Source organism: Centroberyx affinis, unplaced genomic scaffold (assembly GCF_046629955.1).
Source record: "Centroberyx affinis isolate AG114_WGS23_722 - 3 ecotype Tasmania unplaced genomic scaffold, CSIRO-AGI_Caff_v1 ptg002162l_1, whole genome shotgun sequence".
NCBI lineage: Eukaryota > Metazoa > Chordata > Actinopteri > Beryciformes > Berycidae > Centroberyx > Centroberyx affinis.
The window spans coordinates 152,094-179,897 of NW_027280477.1; the positions used below are offsets into that span (position 1 = coordinate 152,094).

A 27,804-nucleotide genomic window follows, 5' to 3' on the forward strand; every position below is an offset into this window, starting at 1 on the left:
ATATTGCAGATTGCATTGTTCAAAATGAGACAGGTAAGACAACAGTGATCCTAAATGAGCATTCCTACTCTGATGGACCTGATGAACACAGGAAACGGCTCTACACTCGTGTCAGAGCGATGGCAAGCAGCAGAGTAGTGTCCAATGCCACGTCGACTAAAGTGAAAGCAAAAACAATAAAGTTCACAGTGAAACATCTCGTTATAGACAGTTACTAGCCTACCGTCATCACATGTTATATCATCAGCAACAGTTGTGACGTCCTCAGTCAGTCAAAGTTCAAAGGGTGAAGAGTCGCCAGGATGTGATCGCTCGCTATTTGTACATATGCATCTGGATTCACACATACAAGAACAAGTTAAGTTGAGATGACTGAATTGGGCTAGAGAGGAGGCAGTGAGGTGGATCCTGGCGTTGACACGATTAATCTTTTTACACAAAGCTGATTTTTAAATATATGAATAGTATGGATAAAACAACATGATATTTACACTATTTTCAAATAGGGGCAAGACAAAGAGCAGCATCAATATCTTCCCCTCACTCTGACCTTACCCAATCTATAAAAACTCCCACTGTTCCCTCCTCTACTACCCCAGTGATTCCCAACCTTTTCCTTCCACTGTCTAGCGCCTGCGTTCTTCAGTCTGTATGCATCGCCCTCTTTCCTCCTCTAGATACTAACTGTTCCTCATTTAAGACAGAAAAACACAATGATTTTATGTTTCTTTAGTTAACTTGGAATGGGTGTGTTGATGTAACAGAATTAAAATGTTTCTTTGTTATTGCTTGTTCATCAATTGTGAGTGATTTTTTTCTTCTTCTATTGGTTCCATTTATTACATGATTCAGCAGCTTGGTAGAACTGCAACTTGCACTTATTTTGTTTGCAAAAAGTTCTCAGAAATAATATAATTCTTCTCCTAAGTCTGTGAGGCCTCGTACCTCATTCTGAGTTCCTTGTCTATAGGTGCACAGACTGTAGGTTGGGAACCACTTCCTTACTACTCTTCATCCTTTTCTTTCTCTCCCTCTCCCCCGTCCCTCCCATTTTGCTCCCTCCTCCTCCCCTCTCTCCTGGTGCTGCAGCCAGCTATGTGAAGTCCTTGGAAACGGCCTCTATGAAGTTGGGTGCTGACATGAGGATGGTGAAGGTGCAGATGATGGAGAAGAGGGAGAAGGCCACCAGGCAGAGCCGGTCCACCACTGCCGCCGCAAACTTCCACTCGCTGCAGATGGCCTCGGCCTCGTCCTGGTCCCGGAACCGCTGGGCGATGTAGGACACTTCCTCCAGGATGCGTTGGATCTCCGGCGGGGGGATTCCGATCCCCATCCCCAGGCCTCCGACCCCACCGCCGGCCCCCCCTCCGGGCAGCTCGGCCTCCTCGCTGGGGGAGCCGTGGGCGCGCCCCCCTAGAGCCACGCCGGAGTCGCTGGAGGGCGGGCAGCGCGGGCTCTCTATGGGATGGTAGCTGCTGAAGTAGAGGCTCATGGAGCCGTTGGAGGTGCCGGTGGGACAGGGCGGACAGGTCTGGGAGAGCGGCACGCCGAGGCTCGGCACGGCGCCCATCTCGATGGAGCTGGCGCTGGTGTGGTGCTGTGGGCGGTGGCGGTACTTGTAGCCCGACCGCTTGCGCTCATCGCCGGGCTGTTTCATACGGAGAAACCAGGCGCACCAGTTCAACAGGACCACTCGCACCTGAGAGGAGAGGGGGAGGGTCAGTAACACACACACACACACACACACACACACACACACACACACTAACATTAAAGACCCCATGAAGTGGCGCAGAGAGCGTGATTTGCCTCTGTGTGCTGACGTGTTTCTGAGCCACAGCGGGAGGGGCTTATTTGAATATTAATGAGAAAGTTTTGTATACACCCCCGAGTGCAGGATGAGTCATCAACAGAAATGTGCTGTTTACCAGAATTTTGATATCATTTTGGTAAAAAAATTATAGAAATCAAAATTGTTTTTCATTTTTTTGGCCTGTATTGGTGAAATTTTCCATTTTAACACTAACACATACACACAAACATTTGTAGTGAATGTTATTGATGATTAGGATGATTTGCAGATGGCTGAGTCACTCACCCATTTGGGCATCTTGCCTCCCTGGGGGTCATGATGGTGAAACTGCAGCACTATGACAGTCACCACCACAGACATCCCCACGATCATCATGGTACTGGCAAAGTACTGGGCTGCCAAGGACACAGAAAACAATACAACATCAACATGCTGTGAGTCTTTTGTTCAGAGCTTGTGTTTCATTACATGTTGAATGCCTTCCCTTTTCATCCCTTCTAAAATTACCCATGATACATTCAATTAACAACATGTACTAACAAGTAAAAAAAGTTAAGCTTAATTCATTACTAAAATAGGTTGATTTCACGCTCTAACATGAAAGGAATGCAAGTCTGATCAATCTTTGCAAAACGTTATATTGCTACGGGGAAAAGATGCACACTTGAACTCAAAGAGCACCAACCAAAAAATTCTGTGCAAAAAGTGTGACAAAACAGAGAATAGGGGTAAACAAGCCAAAATAGCAGAGACACAGAGAGAGAGAGAGAGAGAGGGAGAAAGAGAAGGAGAGAGAGAGAGAGAGAGAGAGAGAGGGAGAAAGAGAGGGAGAGAGAGAGAGATTAGTGCTAGTTCTGGAGGGCGCATCGGGGATGTTTTCACCCAGGGGAGCGAACTGTAAGGGAGCGAGGGGAGCACTGAACACTGTGTTCTCCCCCAGCATGTACACACACACACACACACACACACACACACACACACACACACACACACACACACACACACAGTATATCTCAGGGCCAGCCCTCCTTTCACTTGGTTGCTAGTGACTGTGAACAAAGAACAGCTAACAGCTAAACACAAGTACAGCTACTGTAGGGTCAAAGTTCATGTGATCATACTGAGGTCAGGGGTCGTGGCCCAGACTGTCATATAAGGTGATAATGGAAGGAAAGATAGGGAGGAAAGAGGGGGGTGGGGGAGTTTAAGGGAGGAAGGCGGACAAAAACGGCAAAACAGAGGGGAGAAAGGTGAGGGAAGAAATAAGAGGAAGGGCAGATCCGAAAAAAGAAAAAAAAAATCAATGTTAGAGTAAAAATCCTATATATATATATTTGCGCACCCTGATGTTCAACATTTGTCAGAGATGGGGGAAAAAACTGTGCTTGTAGTGTGAGTTGAGCTTTGTATGAAAATCTATGAAGATGAAGCACTGGTCTAATACGGAAAAATATTCAAATGACTATAATGAGAGTGAGACACAAAACCCCATTAGCTAGTGAATTCAAATATTCATCATAGAGACAATGGTTGCTTGGCAAGTAGCATTAAAAAATAGCGGCAAATAATTTTATTTGTACATGAACATAAAATAATAATGAGTGAAAATTGAAATGCACACAAACATTTTGTCCCTGCACTGGTCTACTAACTCACTGTACTGTCAAATTGTACTGATATTTGCTCAGGCCCACTAACTGCACTCTCTCTCTCTCTGTATGAAGAAAACAGCCTTGTCCTCATCGCTTTACTGTGCCAATCACTTTAGCGTATGTTATTTTACACAGTTTTCTTTATGGCAATTCCAACCCACATTGTTGTTCATGGTTGACTTAACTGAATTAAAAATGAATTAGAATTAAATTGAATTAAAATGATCTGAGCCAAACTGTCTTGAATTAAATCAAATAGGTCTGTCTAAATTAATTGAAATGAATTGAACATTAGTTATGCTTAGCTGGTGATTAAAGGCCTACGATAAAAGACATACGGTCTGCTTCAGGCAGGAGTGGCGAGCGCTGCTTCGCATTGAGAGTCAGACGTATTTACAGCCAGATCCAAGTAGCTACAGTAACTCACATCCACACTCAGCCACTGTGCTGTAAACGGGTATGATTCATTTTTACAAGGCCACTAAAAGTGTCCCAGCTGGCTTGCCGTTCAGGTGATGGGAAATGAAAACGGATTAATCACTGTATTGATAAAGGAGCTTTTCTCAGTGAAGGCATCTCATCATCCCAGCTCAAAGGAATACACGCGCTGATGTAGTGGTAATCATGTTTAGCATGGCCAAACAACACTTAAATCAATACACTGGCATAAAATACAGGAGAATTGTATATCTCATTTTGACCCAGTGTGACTGAGGCATTGACATTCGACATTACATGCAGGATTGTAGTCGTAATTCGAAGTGTTCTGTGGCCCGGTGAGGACTGAGTGATGACAGCTGAATTAGCGAGCGTTATCCCTCCCATCACGCCTGCCTCATCACTCGCTCCAGGAAGCCTTTGAAGACTCTCTCTGAGAACTTTAGCCCCAAAGGTTACTCATCCCTTCCCCTCACTCTCTGTCTCTGTCTTTCCCCCCCCTTCATCCATCATTTCTTCATCCTCCATTCGTTTCTTCGCTCCCCCGGCGGAGAGTCCGACTTTTCACGGCCTATTAATGGTGCTGACAGCTTTAGTTCTGGCCACCCAATTTACTCCCTACATCATCCGGGGGCACTGGGAATGATGTATAGGCCCTCTGAGCTAGTCATAGCCAAAGCCCAGCCGGGCCCGAAGACGGGTTTTCATTATTTTCTCAGGTGACCGTATAGACGCATAGAGGTCAGACCATTCCCAACATTTAAAACACACAAAAATGATGCATGCTTTATATTGCTGATCTTCACTGGCAGTGCAGAGGGACAGAAATTAAGTTGTTATTATGAGCTGCCCTGTATAGATAGACTGAATTACTTACAATATTTCTTTTTTAATCTACTATCACAGACATTTTAGTTTGATTAGAAGATTTTCTAGGGATCCTCTTGGCCCCTAGTGGGTAAAGCCCACCATAAGAGGACAGCATGCATTAGCACACATACAGTACTATGTATAGCTTCGGCGAGACGTATTGCTCTCATTCAAAAATGAATTTCTTTCTGGCAAATTTCCCATCTGCCACGCTCGCTTAAAGATGTCGACCTGTCAGAGTCTGGGATCATATATTCATGCACTCACTCTCATACTTACACACATATAGACTCAAATACTAGCTTATGGAGCAGACACACACACACTCACACACACATAAACACACACGCAGACGTATAACCCACCGATGAGAGGTACAGAGTCGGACGTGGCAGGCATGATCTCTGCGACCAGGAGCATGAAGACAGTTAGCGACAGGAGCACCGTGATACCTGGAGGTAGAGAAAGATAGAGAGAGAGAGAGATGAAGCGAAGGGTGAACATGATCACATAATGACTTGATCAGGCTCACTGGTGTATGAAATTATTCCTGTAATGACTTATGTATGTAATCAGTTATGTTCTTGTGGCTACAATCATTTGTTAGCTGGTGGCTCCTCTGACATGTTCAAGGTAGGTTAAAGCTCCAGAAATCCCTCAAACGCTCTGACTTTGGAGCCGGTGACTGCTCATCCGTGGATGGCTATTCATCAAAACTGATGGCATTGATAGAATTCCAAAATGGATGGATTTCATGGGAAGCTTCTTAATCTGAAATTCAATAATTCCAAGGTGGTTTGGCATGCATGTATTCATAGCCAACTGTATGATTCATAAGGGTGTGTTTGTGTGTATGTGTATGTGTATGTGTATGTGCAAACTGGTGTGTATGTTTGTGTGTTTATATACTCATATACACCTTCAAACTAACATTTGCATATCGCTGCTGTTGCATGAAAACTTTATAACTCCAAATCTGGATTATTTTCACACAGTCCTTTTTGGGTTGAGCAACTTCTCATAACCAAATGGCCTAAGAATAAAGAATAAAACTTCTGCACACTTAGATCTATGCAAATTTTCATTTAATTAAGTTTTTGGTTTGACTGAAAGCTTGCACTTTATTAAATGAAAATATGCATACCTCTACGTTTGTGGAAGTTCCATTCTATATTCTCAGAATTTTGGATATGACTGCCTCTTAGCAAAGACTATAGCTGGGTGAGTGGTGGATATTGAAAACATAACCCAAGGACTTGTAAAGCCCATTCAAAACCCAATGTACATTTTAAAAAATGCAACTGTCAGTCCATTCTTCCATTCTTCCTTCCTTCCTTCCTTCCTTCCTTTTATTAAATTTTTGCAAAGTGAAGATCTTGGAGAGGCAAGCTTTTCATTCGAGCCCCCCTCACCCAGAGAGATCTTCTCCCCAGAGTCTGCGGGCAGCAGGAAGACCAGCAGGGCCAGGCCAGAGATCAGCACACAGGGGATGAGCAGGTTGAGGCCGTAGTAGAGGGTCCTGCGGCGCATGGTGACCGTGAACGTCACGTCAGGGTAGGGCTCCTTACAGCACTCGTAGTACAGCTCGTTACGCTTGGCTGGCACACCTGAGGGCATACACACACACACACACACACACACACACACACACACACATATAGACACTATAGGTCAGTTTTTGAGGACTGAAGACTTGAGATCCAAAAGTTTATTGAGTGATCCAAGCTCACATTTTCAAACACCCATTCTAAAATATGTCTGAACCATAAAACAGTGAGATTCTATCTTCCCATTGTAGCCATAAGTTACATACATCCTTCCTCTCACCCGTTTAACCATCTATCTATCCATCCATCCCTCAGTATTTACTGTACATGTACTGTATGTATGGGTGGATGTACAGATGGATTGAAGGAAGGAAGGACGGAAGGAAGGATGATGTAACCATAGAGATATCTCTATGGATGTAACATCCTGGAAATGGAATGCTGATCTGAGGTCAGTGAACCTGGTGAAGCCCATGGGACCCAAACAGTGATCCGAGGTCTGTTCCTCTATTATGAAAACTTTCTAACTATAAGCCCTGGAGTGCATCATGTGGACAGTGTCACGCACAGCGTCCCCACCTGGATCTCTAACCCCAAGGCTGTGGTGTGTTGTGGTCACATATGGCCTGTCTACCTCCCTGCCTGAGTGTCAAGCATTCCTATTACATGCCATCTGGTCCTGTCTGACACCCATCTCCAGCCGGCCAACACCCCCGGGGGCCAGGCACCGGGATCTGCTGCTGCTCTGTCCCAGCTGGAGATGCCCTATTTGGGAAGTCTTCCAAAACTTTTCCCCTTTCCACTCCTACAGCTACATCCCGTCCCTCCCGTCCACATGACGTCCCACAAAGAAAGTTGTTTAAATAGCATTGATTAATTAATTTCAATAATTTCATTTCAATCTAAAATTACATTTTAGATATCAAAGAGTCAGCAAGGCCACGTGTCCCCATGGAAGTTTGGTCCAACACTCAAAGTGAGGGGGGAATGCCAAAAGAGAGAGAATACTGGAATGACTGCATTAATCAAACAAATGTGAAGACATTTATATAGAATGCAGTGTTCATTTATACATTCATAAGCATTTTAGAGTAGTCTAGGAGTAGAAGTCTTTAAAAATTAGTTTTGGTTGCCTCATTATTATACAGCATTGTCAAATGTTTTGAAAACCAGAAAATATGTATTAAATGAGTCCAATAATGTAGCAGCTATGATCCCAACTCGCTGAATACCACAGTGAATGACACTATTGCACTATTGCTCTGCCCCCAACAGAGACATGGGTTTTGTGATAAAATATACCTACACCTGTATGCAAACTGGCCCCTGCAGTACAGGACAGATGCATGACTAGGGACTGCTATGGTGGCTACAGCTGTGGTGATAAATAGCGGTGAGGCTTTCTTACCCACAAGGTCCCATTCCCCGTTGGGTATGTAGGTGGAGGTGTCCACATCCAGCATCTGCAGGTCCAGCAGCCAGCCGTTGTGGGTCCAGGAGCCAAACTTCAAGTCACACTTCTGCACGTCGAAGGGGAACCAGCGCACGTCGATGTAGCAGGTGCTCTTCAGGATGCCGGGGGGGATGTACTGACAGTAACCCGACGCGTTCACCAGCACGTTGGTGTGGAAGGTGGCGTCGAAGCGCTCGTCGGCACTGGAGAGAGGGAGGGGCGGACACGGTGCAGTGAGGAAATGTCAAAATATTTCATCATCTGGCTGTAGGTCAGAGTGAATCGCTATCTTTATCGTGTTTTTAATTGGTTTTAACACCATGCTCAAGGATCACACGCTGGCTATTACAGGTGTATTTTCAGAAATTGGTTTTGTTAGTGGGCATTGTCCCTGTAAAACTAAACCTCATAATGAAAAACACCTTGGTAAAGGAAAGTAGACTGTGGGGAAAGAAATCACAGGAGGGTGATTATGTTGTATTGGCTTTTTGCCCTTACTGAATGGAGTCTGCACAATTGATTTAAGACAAATTAGGTCTAGACAGTTAAAAGTACACATTAAGTTAGTGGAAAAGGACATTCATTTTATGAAAATGTAAATTTTGTGTTTTGCAGACCAAGAAAGAGGCTGGGGGGAGGAATGGAGTATTGCATCAAAAAAGGGAATAGGTCTGCTTGTCTGAATGGGACAGAATGGGACTTTTACTGTTGTCAGTGTGTGTGTGTTTGCATTTATATGTGTAGGTGTTCATATTGTACTTGTATCGGTGTGTGAGTTGTGTAGATGACAGTGCTTAGTCTGTGAGTCTCTTTGCTGTTTCAGCCTAACCTGTCACACCAATGAGCAGATTGGGATACAGAGGAAAGCATTATTAAATTGTGTGTGTGTGTGTGTGTGTGTGTGTGTGTGTGTGTGTGTGTGTGGACCGGCTTTATTTTAGTACAGTTTCATATATTATACTTGAGAACCTGAAGAAGACATCACTTGCAAAATCGAGTGAAAAAAGCACTCAATTTTGAAAATTGCTCAAATATTCAAACTGTATTCAGGGTCGTAGGGCGGATAAATGGTTAGGGAGACTGTCCTGTAACAAAAAAGTCACAGGTTCGATTCCATAAAATCTGTCCTATTCAAGTGTCCTTCAGTAAGACACTGAACCCTTTCCTGCTCACTCATCACACCCTAAAATGTACAACTATTATTTTAATATATTGTCTGGATGAGGTCACAAGTCTTGGAATAGCAAACACCTTTACGGGGACATATGGTCACAGAGGTAAAAATAACAACTAGACACCTAATCCTAGTCCCACGTCAGGTCTGGGACTCTGGTTGAACCCTAATTAAGTATTAAAAGAGGAGTTTCTGCGGTGTCAGTGAGTGTGTGAACTCTGAAGTAAAGTGCTCAGGGGGCAAAGTCTGAACTGTTGGAGAACTTAGACAACCTGCCTTCTGTTTCGCTTCCACGCCTTTGGCTAAAACACTGTTCGCAAACAGACAGACAGACACACACACACACACAAACCCACCAAGGCCAAACAACAAGACACTGTCATCGTATTGCGACTGCCTGGTTGTGTGTCTCTCCACTGTAGCTACTAGTTGGAAACAATGCAAGTTTCTCCTCTACTCCTTCTCTCCATCCCTACTTTTGCTTTTCATTTTCCCTTTGTGAACCTTTGGGAATAAGAGGGTAAAATGAGGGCTGTTGAGAGAAGAGAAGAGAAGAAAAGAGAAGAGAAGAGAAGAGAAGAGAAGAGAAGAGAAGAGAAGAGAAGAGAAGAGAAGAGAAGAGAAGAGAAGAGAGAGAAGAGAAGAGAAGAAAAGAGAAGGACTGTTTGATAGTGAATGTTATGAAACTTCAGCAAAATGTATAATTCATTTAGAAAAATACATTTTGTTCTTGTGCTAAATTTGTTGTGGATTACCCAACCCCCCCCCCCTTACAGAGTAACTAATGTTATCTAATTGAATGCCTTAGTTAAAATTTAGCTGGATTTACCCTTTTTACAGTTACATAAGCAGTTTCTCTTTATTTTGATCAGCCAGGCAGCAGGTGCAATATTTTTCCCCGGCCTTGTTTGACTCAGGAGACCGATATTCTCCCAGGAGGTCAGGAGCGATCAGTGTTTCTGACAAACTGCCCGTCACTTTGGTCGGGTTTCCTCTGGTTGCTCAGTTCTCTCAGAAGTTATTGGACTTGATAGTGGCTAGTTTCTCACTTGGCTGACAGTCTGCACAGAGGCAATATCAGAGAAACACCACTGGACATGCACATTAAAATGATGCAACACTAAGGGATCAAGAGCAGTTTTACTTCCTGAGACGGAACTACATCAGGTAAAATCTTGCTTCCTAAATGGAATTGTATTTGGGAAAAAATGAATGAAGCTTACGACACTAATATCCAATGGTTAATTTTTCCAAGCTTCATGCATTTTTGCATGTAAAACGTTTTTTCAAGATTATGTTTTTCAGAAATTAACGAGGGCTTGAGGCCCAAATGTCCTGGAAAGTTTATAATATGTCTGTGAAATGAAAATGTTTCCAGTAGCATGAAATAAGTATTAATGATACAATGATAATAATGTTATTAATATATTATTAATGTATATTAATAATATTAATGTATATTAATAATATGAATATTAAAGTATATTAATGACATTCATGTCAATGATACTGAGTGTTTCTTTGCCAATGTGCAATGCAAATGCATTATTTCATAATACAATAAAAGAAAAGAACCAAAATGCCCCAAAAAAAACAGATCAAGGGGGGCAACAAAACAGCCTTTGAACAAAATCTGATTTCACACACATACACACACACACCACACACACACACACAGACACACACACACACGCACACACACACACTCCTATCAGCTGAGTCCTGCCTTAGCCACTATCAGTTGGCCATACAGTTGCTGTAAAAGCCCATTGGGAGAAGTGACAGTCCCATTCACTTCGCCATCAACAGCAACTTAGCTCCTCTCCTCCCTCTACTTTAGTCATACACACACACATATACACACAAAGACACACATGAATATACCTATACAGGCATGCACAAACACACATATTCACACAGTTCCAATCCCCACCCAGAGAGATAATGTCAGTGTGTCTGAAACATCCTGGAGCCTCATTCAGCCTTGACAAAAGAACATGGCCGGCACCTTAAGAGGATTTGTAGATGGACCCATTTTATTTGTCCCTCCCTTTCCTCAGATTGAGTGATTTACCTTTTTCAGGGGGTTTAAGTGTTGTAATTTATTTCTCCTCTGTGTGTGTTGCCATCAGCTGTGGGTTTGGGTGTTGGGGGAGGGAGGTGAGAGTTGGCTGGGGCGGTGTCACGCCTTGAATTATTCAAGCCTCGGCCTTACTTATCAGAAGGCTCCTGTGTGCGCTCTCCTGCAATCAGCGCCTGCACACATCACAGCAGAGCTTGTCTTGAAGTGTGTGTGTGTGTGTGGTAAGAGAGAGTACATACTGTACCGGAATGAGAGAGATGTACAGTACAGTACAGTTCACTCTCATGCTCTCTCTTTTCTTGTTTTCTGTAAACAAGTGAAAAAGCCGTAGATGATTGCATCTGTTTTCAATGCAAATCAACTTGTTTCAAGAATCAAGTGTCATTTTCTTGATACTACTGCTTTAATCTGCCTTGTTTCAAGAAGATACTGTCACTTGTTTCAAGAAAATTCCTGAAACTAGTAAAACCGCATTGAAAACATCTGCAGTTATCTCACCCCAAGACAAAATCCTATTTTAAGACTGAATCTGAGACTAAATGCCTTGTAACGGTGGACTTTTTGCACTGTACACATTTCCATAAACATATGGCTGGACAAGTGATAGCCCTGGGAGAACAGGAGGGAAGAGGGGGAAAGGTTTGCACAGCACACACACACACACACACACACACACACACACACACAGTCTGGAGAGAGAGTATTGTGGACGTGCGAGACCGGGGACACAGAGACTGACAGACAGAGAGAGAGAGAGCCGAAGGACAATGGAGGTAGTGACAGGTTCCTGTACCATGGGACATGAGTCACCAAGCTCTGCTCTCCCTTCACTCAACACCTACTGCTATCCTCATGCACGCACACACACACACACACACACACAATGAGAAACAGAAGAGAGCCACAAAGTCGAAGGTGTACATGAGCCAGAAAGAGAGCTATGGAGTTGAGTTATAGAGTGGAATAAATTACCAATTACCATTAAAAAATATCCAGAATCCATTGATCTTTAAAGGGTGAACTGAAGAGAGATCGCTGGAAAGCTTCCCATCGTAAGCCATCTGACTTATGTAAACCATCTGTTCCCTGCTCTAGGGTATTTCTTTTAATCATTTGTTAATGATGCTTTTAAGCAGAATGTATACTGCATGGCTTTAAAATCATGATATGACTTGCATGCTGTCGCTTGACGCCTGTCATCACCTTGCTTAGGCTGAAGGAGCGACAAGGACCACCATTGAGAATTTCTTCCTCTTATCCTTGACCTTGTTTCTTCCCACGCATGCATGTAATGTGTTTTAAATTTGTCAAATCAAGAAAGATAAGAAAAAACAGAGAGAGAGCTGCTGTAGTAAACAAGAAAACAGTGTGTATTCCCAGAGAGGAGAAGCCTAAAAACATTCCCTGCAGGCTTTAGCCATGCCCGGTTGAGAGCCACACAGGGTTAATGCCTGCTTCAACTTATCCATCCATGCACGTTATTCCAGATCCCAGGAATAAGGCATACGACTAGACATCGGGCATACAGTTAGACAGCCTTAGGGTCCTGCGGTTAACTAGGAAGCTGCCAGCAAGGAATATATAATATGTCTGATGTACAGTTACAGCACATGTTTATTTCTCGACTGGCAGAAAGAGGCAGAGGGCATATGTACATATGACCCATTTCGAATGGATTACTTATAAACATCTTAGCAGTCATGTACATCTCTAGATGCTGATTTTAATAGCTACTTATATGTTTTGGATGCAGAATGGATAGAGAGATAGAGGACTGATAGAGAGAGGAGGGAGGATGTGAGGGGTAGGAATCATTTTGACAGCATTATAAATACGTGTGTACATACATTTTTGGCAATTTATTTTAGTAAAAGACATTCATTTGAGCTTCTTTATTGTTAATCAGAGAGCTTCTTTATTGTTAATCAGAGGAATACTAGAGCTCTTTGAAGTGACCCTGCACTCCCTTGCACACTTTAGCACATGTTTACACCCACCACACACACACACACACACACACACAATTTAATAATGCTTTCCTCTGGATCCCAATCTGATCTGTGTTCGCCTGTCTGCAGTTGTTTAGCTCTCTCAGGCACAAACTGCTCAGGCCACTGTCTGTCAGGAAAATTAAAATGGCCATTTGTCAACTAATAAGTAGTGGAGCTCAGAGGGAAATACAGAGTGAACTTCTCCTGGGCTGAAGCTCACAACGCTGTCTCCAAGTAGGCTGGTTCAGCTGGTTTTATGTAAGAACTCAAGTTTGACCTCATCCACGAATTCACAGGCGAAGTTGTTCTTCATGAGGTTTTCACAAACCACATTTTTCAAACAGAAATGCACTTTGAAAACACGCAGGTGAGGCAGAAATCATCCTGAGTCTGCTGAAATATGATTTTGGACAGGTCATTCATGAAAAATGTAACATGAACAATATTGCAATTATTTTCTTAGACTTCGAGGACTCAAAGCCCCATCACTAACATGATGTGACTACTGGTCTTTTTATACCTGATGTGATACAGCGGGTTCCTGAAGTCATCCCGGAATTTGAATTATTTGTCTGTAGAACCACACAGGACAGATGATTTAGTGTCAATGGTCAGAAAATAGCCAAAGGAATGGAAACAGGGTCACTTTGAGATGCTCTAAAGAAATTTGTGTTCATTTGGCCTGGCAAGCCTAAGTAAAATATATTGAATTTTTTGACAATACCAAATACATGCTGAATGTTAATAACAGTCCTAAAGTTGTGGTTAAAATCAGTTTTCTTGCTAGAGTCTGTTATTAAAATAGAAATTGGCTTGCACGCCTGTTAACTGTGTTTGAATGGTAAACATTGCTTTAGAGCACTTCCTAGTGCAGCTATACTGCAGGCTAACAGTTACAGCAGTTTTGTATGTAATGTAGTAAAGACTGTGTACACAGGGTGCTTGGGTGCTGTTTGGACACATTTTGGGTGAACTCAGGCTTTCTCTTAAACCAGTATCTGTTGCATATTTGCTTTTATTTCAAGAGCGTCCATTTATTTAAGCCATCACAGAGGAGTCATCAAATCCATCCATCCATCCATCCAACTATCCATTTATTTGATTAATTTGCAGTTTATTTTTATGGCCTGTCATGGTGCTGTGTCCGTGTCTGTGCTTCCACCTTCCCTGCTGGCAGAATTAGGATTCTGCCTGTGGTCTACCTGAGTTGGACGTCCTTGATGTGCCTCATCGATCCCCAGTCAAGTGAGACCATTGACTTTTCCCTCTAATGAGAGGGGAGGTCACCAACTTACATGGCTGTTTTAGACCTGCATATTCCGTACACACACACGGCATCTGACACACAAACACAAACACAAACACACACTCATGCACACAAGCCATTATGGCAGTCTATCTGGAGCCAACACAAAGTTTACACAAGGTTGTTCTTGTCGATGGAGTGAGAGAGCTTCATCGTAAACATGCTCCTTTGTCACAGGAAGGAAGTTAAGTAGTCTACATTTGTGCACCATGTTTGTCTCAACATTCATTTAAAATTTCATTTAAAAGACTATTTCACACTTTTCAATGAAGTCATGTCTCATTCCAAGTTTCTGTACCAATGTCTTTGCTATTACGTAATTCATCAATTCAGCAGCTGGCAGCCGAAGCCATACACTGATTGACAATTTTAGAGCTGTATTCTTCAGAGTTTACATGTCACTTTGACCTACAGTGATTAAACCTCTCCCAATCAATGTGGATGATGTCAGCTGTCAGTCACAGTATAAATGTAGGAGATATTAGTTTTTCCAGGCAATATGCTTGGATAGGATGTGAATGTTAAATCTCACAAGATAGATTATCCATGCCTAAAAAATCAGTGTGAGTCAGTGTGAGCAAACCAAATATATGAAAATATGAAAACAGATATGAGAGGTGATTTCAATATGAGCTGAATGACTCATCACTGACAATATCTATTTTTTTTTTTTTTTTTAATCTCACTGTGCTTTTGATTTAACACAGTCCATATTGAGATGGCACTCTGGTCTGAGCACCCCTAAACATCATTAACTTCATATTAAATACAATAGAAATGAATGAATGGATTTACAGCACGCTCTCGTCTGAGGAGCATGCTAATAAGCCTGAATGCATCTGCTATTCTACACAGCAAGACTAGCGTGTTATTGGCTGCGCACTGATGGCCCACTGTGTAACGACGTGTGTTATGCCATTAATGTCTGTAATTGTGTGACAGTGGGTGGGTGTGTGTATACGTGTGTGTGTATATGCGTGTGGTGTATTGCCTGCACACATTTTGGTGCGTGTGTATGCATACGTACGAGATTTGTGTGTAAGTGATGCGTAGATATGTGTGTAAGTGATGGTGATGGGATGTTGGACGCGCTCGTATGTATGTGGTGAAATTACCAAGGCATGTGTGTGTGTGTGTTTGTGTGTGTGTGTGTGTGTGTGTGTGTGTGCGTGTGCGTGTGCGTGTGCGTGTGCGTTTACGGCGGCGATGCGTATCATTGCTGGAGACTGTAAATTGTCATCTTCCCTCAGGAGGACGTCTAAACCTTCTGGCTCGGCTATAAACAGAACCCTCCCCTTTGGCTTCACGTTACCACCGAACTCTGCCAACTTCAGCGAGGTTAGCAATAGTCTTGGGATGAACGCCAGCGACATTCACACTGTGTACTTCCAATTATCCAAACTGACACTCGGCACTTTATTGTGGTACGTCGCGTCACGTAAGCTGCGCTCAATGGCTTGCCGTGAATGCATTTTGTCCCATTCATGCGTGATTTGAGCAGGTAACAGGGTGGAGCGGAGCGCAATAGGAGAAAGTGGAGAGATTAACAGAACATAAACATGCAGGCTGCGAGGAGAGGGGAAGAGTTACATGTTGACACCGGGGAGATGAGAAGCGACAAAGAGAGACAGGTGGATGGGATGATTTATAAAGAGGAGCGGTGAAGGCTAGGAAGGAAGAGCTATGGAGAGAGAGGGTTGATTGAATAGAGTGAATTACAGTGAGACAGTGAGTTATGAAAGAGAGAGGGAGAGAGACACAAATAGAATGAGATGGGGAAGAGAGAGGAGGCAGGAGGGATGATGGAGTGAGAGATAGAGAGAGGGAGGAATGAAGGCAGAGGGTGAAAGAGAGAGTGAGGGGTGAAAGCACAGATTAGGATGGGTAATCCTTGCAGGTCTAAAAGCAGAGCTTTTAAAATTTGGGTTAATACTGCAAACCTTTGTTTTGCTCCCTTGTACCCTGTGATGTGTGTGTGTGTGTGTGTATGTGTCGGTGTGTGTGTGTGTGTGTGTGTGTGTGTGTGTGTGTCTGTCTGTCTGTGTGTGTCTGTCTGTCTGTGTGTGTACACGTGTGCGTACATGCATAAAGTTCTTCTCTCCATCTACTCAATAACATCAGTGAAGATCAACTGCAAATCTGTCGGTCTCTTTCTCTCTTAATCTCACTTTTTGTGTAAAGCAAAAATCTGTTTTGTAAATACTCTTTCAACATAGGACTCTATCATTCTGCACACACTGTATCTCTGTCACTGCCTTCCTCTTTGTGACTGACCCTATCCATTTATCTCTGCCTCTTTCTTTCCCCTCAGTCTCTGACCTGATCATAAGTCTCTCACTCAAGCATGCAGACCCAGCACAATTAGTTGTTTTAGAGAGAAACAACTGGCCTACATTTCTAATTGACTTGAGAAAGACTTGCACAGAGGCGTGAAGAGCAGTGGATGAGCAGACGGCACAAGCCTGACCTGAATCACAAAACACAACACAACCAGTGCTATGGTTTGCAGAGCTTCATTTAGAAAACATTAACTTTGACTTCAGCCCTGAGTTCTCCTTAATTCTGTCATACAAGCATTTTGAAAATACAATTATTACATAGTTAATATCATCTACACCTTTGGGCGGAAATAAGTAAGTTAAAGTAAGTAAAAAATTTGAAAACAGAATGTTTTTGTTTTCATGAAACTCAAGCTGCTATGTTTAGCATTTTAACATTAATAAATCTGAATTACATTAATTTTAAGACATTAGTATCATTACTGTAAACAAATAAGACCATCGACAAGAAAATTGGCAATAGATCTGCTGGATTGCTTTATGGCACAAAACAGTAAAGCAAAAGAAAAAAAACCCAGTAATGCCAGGGAGGGAGAAAAGTAGCAACATCCTCTTTGTGACAGGTAGTAACAGTTTATGGGAAATTAATTTAGAAAAATGCTAACAATACCACTGGCATGAGACAGATACCAGTGGTCTCCACCATGGTTTAATTTGTTTAGTGTAATTATACCAAAGTGTCACAATTAATCTGGTGATGATATATTGATGTTTAAAACTGCTACATGTAGCGCCCTTAATTTGATTTGGCCTGGATTGGATTTGGCTGTAATTAAGGGGCATAAGAACCTTTACTGGCTGGCCAATTGTGTCTGACAAGCAGGCTTTACTCTGCCACTCAGAGCTGATTCTGTAGATACAGTAAGATAAATGGACTTCTACATAGGCCGACAACCATGGATTGCTGAGTATCTACAGTATATGTACCACATTGCGACACATGCAATTGGTCTGTTAGTATTCAGGCTATGGTTAACTCTTGGCTGCTTGAATTTAAAACCCTTCCTTCCCTTCCATTCCTTCCAATCCTTTCCTTTCCTTTTATTTCCTTTCCTTTCTCTTCCTTTCCAAACAATAAGGCAAACTGATTAATTTAAATTGTTAATTGTTTTTTACATTCTACTATCACCATCAGTAGGGAGCCACTTCTGCTGCATGAATGCAGGGGGATCACAGTTGTAATTATTATTTAAATGCCCCCTCACTTCCCATTGCCTGTGTTCCTAAGTTATGTGTTTGATTGGGTGAGATTGTTTATCACAATGATTTAAAATAAACCTGATAGTGCTATGGTTTGCAGAGATTAAAGGCAGAATTTAATAGAATAGTCGAATATAAGAAGGATTAGACTGATATTTCATTCACATCAATACACTTCCTCAAAACTAAAAATAGTAACAGAACATGACTGTTTAAGCCTGACAGGTGCTTATCTGCTGTAGATTCATTCTGCTATTCAGTTGTCTATTTGACACCAGAGGAAAAACATTTGATCCAATCTAATGAGATAATCCTCTAACAGTAGAAAAGAAAAGAAAAGCAAAGGAAAAGAAAAGAAAAGAAGGAGGTGATGAGTAGGAGCAAGGCATGCTGGGAGCAGCAGTCTCTGACCTGTTGTAAAGGAGGATGTCGGGGGTCCAGACCTGGTCCGAGGGGAACCGCAGGTTCTGGACGCCGGGGTAGTTGTCTGGGTTCCAGCTCAGGTAGATATCTGTCCAGTACTGAGGAGAGACAGAAAGATACATCAAATTGATGATACAGAAAAGCTGCTTTCACAAAGGATGAAATAACTCTTCTGCCAGTAGACTAGGGAAGTAGCCGGCCAGGAAGAGAAAGAAAATGGAGGAGAAATTGATTCAGAATTTCCCAAATTACACAACACAAGTCTGAAGTTGTATCGGGACCTTGGTGATGTTGGACATGTTTCTAACCAAGTGGGTATATCCACTTGGTGTGTTGGAAATGCAATGGAGGTTAGGAATCTATGATTATATTTTCAGTTCCCTACAATTCTCTGTCTGCTCACCGTTCAGTGTGAAATAGCTTATTATGGATCTCATGCACCTATACCCTCCTCTTACTTGCTTTTCTTCTCCTGACTATAGAGCCAGTGCTAAGGCTTTCTTTTTAACGCAGGACAGGTACATAGCAAGAAATCACAAAAATGACAACACTAGAAAGACATCGAGCTGGGAATGGCTCTTCTCTCCGCTTCTTGAAAACTCGCCTAGTTTTTTTCCACACTACTCCGACTTCCCCAAACATCAAGTCAAGAGAGTTGCACAAAGCGGCGAGCGCCGAGCAAAACGTGTCCTGTCTGAAAGACCTCTAACTGATGTGCAGACTAATTTGGCTCCAGGCAACAAATCTGCCAGAAGAATTTTTTTTTTTTTTTGGCATGAAGTCCACTACAGCATTCCACTGGTCCACTGGCACTTAAATATGCCTCTCCCTTCCTCTCTCTTCCTCTTCCTCCGTTTCACTCACTTTCTACTGGACAATCTGCCTGTAGTGATGTTTTCTTGAGCATGCTGATGCCAGCATTGAACATGCACACACACACACACACACACACACACACACACACACGCACACACAAACACACGGACACACATACATGGTCAGCAACAACTGATGGCTGAGTCCCCAGGTAAAGTATTGAAGATGACATTTTAATTGGAGAGTGAGAAACATGAATTTGCGAGCTCTGAAGATAATTGCAAAGTAGCTCACATACACTTTGTCATGGATGGATGAACTAACAGCTAGCTAAATGGATATAGATACATAGAGACATAGACCGCAGGCGATGTGAATAGAATTAATCCGGGAAACAGGTAGATTGTATCACAGGACTCACATCATGAAAACACCATAACATCAATAGCACTTCTGTACATAGTGGCACCGGTAACTTGAGAAACTGAGTCACAATGTATTTATAATATAATATTGTAATATGAGCATGACAGAGTTAAAGCACATTAAAAAGGTGTATTCTGCAACCTTTCTCAAGCATGTTTACTCACCAGCTGCAGCCAGGCGTTGGTCATCAGCACTTGGTTCTTCTCATCCTGAGGACAGAAACAGAGGAGGAGAAGGAGAAAAGAAAAGAGTGAATATATTTGGGGGGGGTTTTTTTGCATAAGGACGAAAAGACAACCAGACACAATCCATATTTAATACAGTGGTAAGGGCTTTGTCATCAGCGAGTCAGTGCAGTTGTTTTGCATAACCAAAGAAGAGCAACCCAGGCTGTATAAGCCTGTGTAAAAGCTGGTTTTATATAACCAAGTGTAGTTCTGTTGCCCGGGCTCAGCGGAGCCATCACACATATTACACACCACTTTTACAGCAACTAAAATAACAAGTCCTGTGGATAAACAGTGGTGTTGTACTGTAAAACGTCATGCCGGCTCTTTGCTCAACTCACTATGTTTCCACTGTTTTTTGCATACACAATACATCAAGAGCTTTAATCCGAAATTGAGACATCCACCATTTGAAAGGATAGTAAGCAACTACTGCGATAAAATTACAAAATGTTCGCAGACTAGATCCTCTATATTTTCAAGATATTAAATGATGAACCTCAGGGACATACAGCAACTTTGGGAGTGATCGCACAGCACGATGTTCATATCCTCAAAGCCGTGAGCTGCTCTTTTTTGAGAGAAATCAGCATTTCTGCGAGCCTCAGAATTTCAGCTCCCAGCGCAGAGTGGAAAAGTCAGAACAGGGATGCCTGCTCGGGTTTTTTGGGGAAAAAAGGCCTGGCAGAGATGAGAGGCAGGCTGAACAAGATCAAAGAGGTTTCCCTCTTTCAACACACTGCATCTGTTTATCCACTTATCCCCGTCTCCGGTATCCTCCTCTCTCCTCCTCTCCTCTCTCTGTTTTTCTCTTTTTCCGAGATCGGAGTTGGAAATGCGTGCACATATGGCAGACACTTTCTATAATGTCTTTTTCTGAAATCTGATGACCCAGATGATGATAAAAGTCGCTGCAAAAGTTAATGTGTGCTGCGTGTGTTTTTTTCTCACAGATTGCAAATCCCCCACTCTTCTGCAACACATCCATGAATGCATCCATTTGTGAGTGTGTGCTGAGTGCGTGTGTGTGTGTGTGTGTGTCCGCGTGAATGTGAATGCCTCACAATGTGTGCTTGGGTTGATACTATTAGGTGAATTTATGAAAGATAGTGGGTAGTGTAAAATTTATAACCTGAAAATATTAACTTCACCAAGTCAAGGTCAGAGTGCCAGAGACATCGCTTTCCTTAATCTACTTGAAATAAAATATTTATTGTCAGTCATTCTTCTATCGAAGGGCAAAACTTGTAACCCTTGTGTTTCAATATTGATAGTTTCGGGTATTTATATCAGTTGTGCATGACTGTGCATCTCTGCGTTCTTTTTAATAGTTGTTTAATTACTATCCATGGGGGACGGGGAGCCAATCAAAGCTGACGGGCTCTACACAGACACTACGGTAATATTAACATAAAAAGATCTAAATGGTCAAGGGACAAGCAGGAACACAACTGGCCTGGATGAAGCGCAAGGTGGAACAAAACTTAACAGAGGACTGCTCTCTGTCTGCCACGTAGTAAACACCTAGTAAACACGCCACAAAAATAATTGCTCTCTCTCTCTCTTTGTGTTTATCTCTCTACAAGATGCAGTCTAATTCTCTCTCTCTCTCTCTCTCTCTCTCTCTCAATCATGCTTTCTATGTCTCTCATTTACACACTTTTAAACACAACATAACTAATCTATTATCATCTATAGTGTGTGTGAGCTGGTGTTTGTTTTATGTATGTGTGTTTCTGTACCCACTCTCTGACCTGACCTAGAAGCATGTGCACCAGTCAGTCAACAGTGTTTACTTTAAGGCTGATGAATAAATGAGTTGAATGAACTATCTGCGCTCCCGTGACAATTCCTCCACAGCAGAGGACTGACTTCACTAACTGGCTAGCAAACTTCTGGGTCACAGCACAGCAGTAACACGCGGAGTCCAAATCAATTCCATATACAGAAACAAGGTTCTCTGTCAATTTTTGGCTAACAAGCTTTATATTATTTTTTATTCTGTTCGAAGCTAAATTGATCAGGTGTGTCAGGAGGAAAGAGTAGCAGTTCAAGATAGAGCAGAGAGTCAGGCTGCAAGGTGATTTTCTGAGGATTGACAGGTGTGATTTTACTGATCTTCATTTCCCCCGGCAAGCCTGACTGAGCAGCCTTGCTCTTTTTCAGCAACCCGCTTCACCTTCAAGCAGATACACACACTCACTCCAGAAATCTACACAGTACAACCACATCTAGCACTGCTGGCCACTGATCAGCTTTACAGAAGCAGTCTTGGGGTTAGGTGCCTTGCTAAATGGGTCAATGATGACAGAGGTTGAGGAAGGGAAGAGTATTGTTCCTTCACTTTCACTCCCAAACATATTTTTCCGACTGGTCTGGAGATTCGGCCTCCAGATTCCCTCTACCCAACCCACATCAGTATCACAATATAATGGCAATGCATTGTAAACACAACTTGTATGTTATGATACTTGTTGTATCTCATCTGACTCCTCCCTGTTAGAAGCTTAGCAGTCTCTGTGTAAAACACGTATCACTCCTCCCTTCCCGGAGAGACGAGACAACAACAACAACCACCAGGGACAAGGACAAACAACCCCAAAATGTGTCTCACCCGCAGCCCCGCTGTGAAAAGCCTAGGGCCCACTGGGAAGTACACACACACACACACACACACAAACAATGGTTCATCTTCCTTTCCTGACAAATGAGAGCAGACAGCTGGCTGGTGTAAAACACAGTGCATTTAACGCGCTAACACTTTTGCTCCCCCTGACAGACGTACTGACTGACATATGCACAGGAAGTCATAGGAACCATTGGAGAGGATGTGACAAACAAGCTTGAGACAGGAAGATCGCCTGTTTGAATCCTTGGAAAATGTTGGTGGGGATAGTGAATGAGTAACACTCATTCCCCCTCCCCCTGCCTTTGAGCAAGGCACTGAACCCCCAACTGCTCCAGTGGAGCTGCTCAGTGGGAAACAGTAGAAGACTGTGATTGTTTCCAGCAGGGAAACGCTGGAAAAGAGCAAGCGTGCTAGTCAACTTTCCCTGGATAAATAAAGGTTAAAAAAGTGGAACAGAGATAACTTTAGATTTACAAGGTGCCATTTAAGGTTAGGTTGCAGAATATGGTAGGAAGATGACTTCAGAGCATTAAAGAACAACATGTGAAGATCTCAAAGTGTGTGTTTATGTGGTAGGGGTTATGTGTCCCGGTCTGGAAGGTCTTTATGTAACATTTAACATTGTTTTACAAGCACACACCTGCTGCTGGTTGTCTCACCTACTCCAAGGATACACACAGCTTCAAACATACATACACATCTCATTAACACACACTCACACAAAAAACACACCACGTCTCCTCATGTCACCCACAAACCCATTTGCACACTCAATCAGACTTTCTGAATGACTCGCATATTCCCCTTTTGCACTGAAAATGCTCCTTTCTTGTTTTTCCTTTTTAAGTTTTCTACTTTGTTTTCTTGCATTCCCTTCACTTCTATCATGCATCATCATTCTACAGACGCAGGAATATTTGTTACATCTAGCCAAGGCACTGTGACTCTGACCCTTGCATTCCTTAATCGCAACGTTGTTATTCTACCATTGCACTATTCATTGTACAACTAACTATACAATGTAAAGTTCCTCTGGACAAGACTATCAGCTGAAATCCTACAGTAGATGCAAAAGTCTCCCACCAGCACAATCCCATTTCAAACTGCCATTAAAGCACACACTGTAGCACAAGCCAAACACACCACAGACCTCATATCCCACCACCCACAACCATACCCCCCACACACATACACACATCTCCTCTCTCCCTCACCACATCTATGATCTGCAGCAGTGTGAGACCCAGCTCCACCAGTATGGCTGCTGAGTCGTTGACCACTGGTCTCTCAAGCCGGTTGTAGTTGGCCAGCAGCTCCTTGTACAGCCTCCTCTGGTGCTCCCCCTGCAGGGTCCCTGGGGAAGTGAGAGAGGAAGAATGGGTCAATTACCTTGAATGTAAAGGACTATCTGCACTGACAGAAAATAGTCTGGAGGTGTTTTACTGTTAACAGTTACCATATGTTTAGGAGTTGAAGGTGTTCTCTTGTTCAGATGTGTGTGATTTTACAACATAGTTTGTATTTTAGGCATTTAAGAGTCACATACAATATGTGAGCAGGTAACAGGTTCTGTTTCTTGCTCAAGGACAATTTGACAGGACACACTGGCTGTAACTTCACCATTACAGTGTTTCCCATGTCTGTCATCACCTTGAATAGAATGCAAGTCTTTTGGTTTAGATAAACGCAGTCTAGAAATAACGGTGTTTCAGAGAACAGCACTTTGATAAAGGAATTTTGCAAATACTGTAACTATTTTGGCTTGGGTTATCCTTTTTCTGCAAATTGTATCTTGGACCATATTCCTGTGGACAGAGGCTGAATTCCAATTCGGTAAGTAGCTTCCGCATCCTTCCTGACCTTTAAACCCTTCCTTTGCTGGCACCAGACTGCAGCCAGATTCTAATTCACCTGGTGGAGTTTCAAACACGTTGCTTTGTGCCGATTCAGTCTATTAAGATTTTTCCAAGCCATCCTTGATTCCTACTTTCCTACCTTGCCTTTGGTACCGACAATGCAAGGGAGGAAGGTCAGCTGTGGAGCTAAGAAGGTTTTCAGTGGAAAGAGTTGGCTGGAATGAGGCCTAGCGGGTTCAGAGATTCACACAATAGCTGATGTGTGTCTCTCAACAAGTATGTGTTGTGTCAAACTGTCCTTGAGCAAAACAATGAACCCTACCTGCTCACTCACTGTGAGTGGCTGAAGTGAAAAAATGTGAAAAGTGAAAAAGTATGATACAATTTTCACACATCCTTTCGCACACATATAATATACACATGCAATGAATACATAAACACAAACATGCACATGTCCACATACGTTCATGGACACAGACACAGACAGTAACACACACACACACACACACACACACACACACAGAGTGACTGGGCAGTGAGTTGGCATCGTCTCAGGGTCCGGGGTGATTAGGATGATGTGTTTGTTGGCTCAGCTCTCATCACCATTATTGATCTCTCTACCTCACCTTCCATATGCAAAAGCTCTTCTATTTAGCACTATCCATCTGTCCCCAAATACAGGGAGACACACACACACACACACACAGAGCAAGAGAGAGAGAGAGAGAGTCACTCCACATTGCTAATGACCTTGGTGATAAAGAACAAGTCGCTGATCTCACTACAGTGACTTATATAAATAAAAGCAAAGAACTGAACTTCATGAATAAAAGGCCTGATCAAAGTCAAAACTCCAGATAGTGGCTTCAAGAGAGCTAAGGAGTGGATGTGCAATGTTTGCTTGTGATGGTGTGAGAGTGATGGTGAGTGTGGTGGTGTGTGTTACTGCTGTATACTATGTGTCAGCAAAGGACTCACACATCTCAGTCCATTTACCTATACTGTATACACAAGGCATGCCAGCTAGAGAAACATCAGTACTACGCACCAGTGATATGCATATAATCACTGTCAGCTGAAAACTTTGTATCTCTAAAATGTCGACTTTTCAAGAGTTGAGAGAAACAGGCTTGTTTTTAGCTTTATAACAATTGAGTTTTTACATCATCCAGTGGGTTTGGAAAGGGTTTTGTAAGCTCAAGAGGTTAGAGAATTTTCTCAACCCATAGAGGAGAATGTAATCACACTCTCTCCAAGAGCACAAGGGATACCCCATGCACTTATATATGTAACAAACAGACACACATGTATACATCACATACACACAGAGCAGTTATTAGCACACAAACACAATACAACAATTCACTTTTCCACATACTATATGTAAACAGTCTGTCATTCATATGCATAATGTGCTCAGCGACAGCTTGATGACAGCCTTACATACACCGATATACAGTAGATAACCCACTGGGACACGGGGGGAAGTGAAAGGAACAGGTGAAACAGAGAGAGAGAGAAAGAGGGCCAAAGAAAGAGAGAGAGGGGAAGAGAGACGGACAGCCTTGCAGAAAGATGAGAAACGATGAGAGAGACTGACTGAGAGGGAAAGGAGAGCTGTGAAGCCGCGAAGAGAGAGGAGTGAGTCGTTGGCCCGGCACGGTGCTGATGGGCTCCATTAAGGCTGTAATGAGGAGAGTTATGGCAGGACTGCGCCTGAGGTCAGAGACGGAGGAGCTATGAGTAGCTGCTCAGCGCAGCAGAAACAGAAACGCAGCACCTAAAGGAGCCAGCCATGCCGACCGCGATTTATTCATCAGGCTTTATCCTCTCCATCCATGCATCCGTCTCTTCCAGGTTCCACATGTGGCACAGGTGTTGTGTACTAACAACTACGCAGAGTTAGATGCATGGATTTGTTGCAGAGATGCGTTCATGCACACACACTCATACACACAGACATGTGGGTATGTATACACTTATTCAGCCTTCTCTCTTTCTGTCACTCTACCTCTCTCTCTCTTTTCTATACACATACATTCAAATACAAAAACACACTCACAGCTACAATGCTCATGGGTTCTCTGAAAGAGGACAACACAATCTCAACTAATCAATACACAGCACCATAAAGTAATAAATCTGCCCATTTATGCACAATAAAAGTCACACACACACAATTTAAACATAGCCTACTCTACAGCTGCCATCGCGCCAACCTCCCTCCTGTGTCTCTCTCCTGTTTTATTACCGTGAAATGTGAACTGAGGTCCAAACAAACATAACTAAACTAATAAAGTCAATGATGAAGAATTGAAAGCCGACACTCTCACTCTCTGGCTCTACAGCTCGTCTCATAAAGCCGCATTCAGGAAGAATGAAATAATCAAATAAACTACTGTGCCAACTTTAATTCACAAACAAACCTCCGTGTGCAGCATACACCAGGGATGGAGGGAAGGGATCCATGCATTTTTTTAATCATCTCACTAATGAAGCTGATATGAGAAAGCTGGCAAGAAGGCATCATTTTCCGACACAGCGAGAGGCCTCATCAAACAAACTCCGGCAGAGGGAGGGAAGGAGAGAGGCAGGCAGAGAGGGAGAGGAGGAAAATGTTGTCGTTTGTTCAGCACCCTCTCTGTTTATCTCCCTATCCTCCAACCTTGTCCTTTTATTTAAATAGCGTGATGGAAAACCCTCTAGAGAGGTGTTCCTCAGTGCAGGGAGGAAAGGAAGAACGACTATCAAATGAAGACTGTGAAGAGCCTCATTTATTTTTATGTTGTCTTTTTATCAAATATATCTTTTGTTTCAGTTGGATAAAGGCCCATAACAGCAGAGTCGTAATTCTTATTGCTACTCTCTTCTTTAAATACAGAAGTGTTTGTGATGATCAAAACTTTACTTAGATGGTTGCATAGAAAACATGGGATCAGGTAAATTCAAGTAATAATCCACAACATTTCATATAAATAAATGTCCATTTTGCTATCACCAATTGCTACAACACAATAGTGATTCATCCTATAGTCAGTTCATGAAAGATTTTAAATTTGCTGTTCTGAACACCCGCTGTCTGGTAGCTTTTTCCTGGAAAAATACTAAGCATGAGCAGTGAAACCCACCATGGCTGAACAGCCTGAACAGACAAAGAAAAGAGCGGAACATATATATATGTAACATTTAACACTTTAATTGCATTTTAATGATGCATTTAAACTTTGAGCCAGTGACCTTTTTGACACCAAACTAAACAACTACATCTTCATTCTTCCTTAAATGTCACTTTTCTGTGGTTGGTTTGACCTTTTTGTCTGTCACACACACACACACACACACACACACACACAAACAGGTCCAACCTTTACTGGTCTTAACCCCCAATCTCTTCTAAAGAGAATTGAGGGAATGGTGTGTGTGTGTGTGTGTGTGTGTGTGTGTGGGTGTGTGTGTGTGTGTGTATGTGTCCATCTATCCGTGAGTGTGTGTGCCAAACTCAGACATGCTAATGATAAGCAATAGTGGATCAATAATCCATCATTGTAACACCATATGGGG

General features: G+C 42.7%; 1 protein-coding gene across 1 annotated transcript in view; it reads right to left on the bottom strand.

Moving 5' to 3' along the window:
• Nucleotides 1-1,093: 1,093 nt before the first annotated feature.
• Nucleotides 1,094-27,804, bottom strand: part of LOC139654873 (neuronal acetylcholine receptor subunit alpha-7-like) — a 37,311-nt gene continuing 10,600 nt past the window's right edge. Inside the window, exons 2-9 of the mRNA XM_071532095.1 lie at nt 23,602-23,741; nt 19,696-19,740; nt 18,278-18,387; nt 7,729-7,976; nt 6,186-6,380; nt 5,139-5,225; nt 2,099-2,208; nt 1,094-1,699 (exon numbers count right to left, since the gene is read on the bottom strand). Coding sequence (XP_071388196.1) covers nt 1,094-1,699; nt 2,099-2,208; nt 5,139-5,225; nt 6,186-6,380; nt 7,729-7,976; nt 18,278-18,387; nt 19,696-19,740; nt 23,602-23,741 — 1,541 coding nt within the window. The remainder of the gene's footprint in view (nt 1,700-2,098; nt 2,209-5,138; nt 5,226-6,185; nt 6,381-7,728; nt 7,977-18,277; nt 18,388-19,695; nt 19,741-23,601; nt 23,742-27,804) is intronic.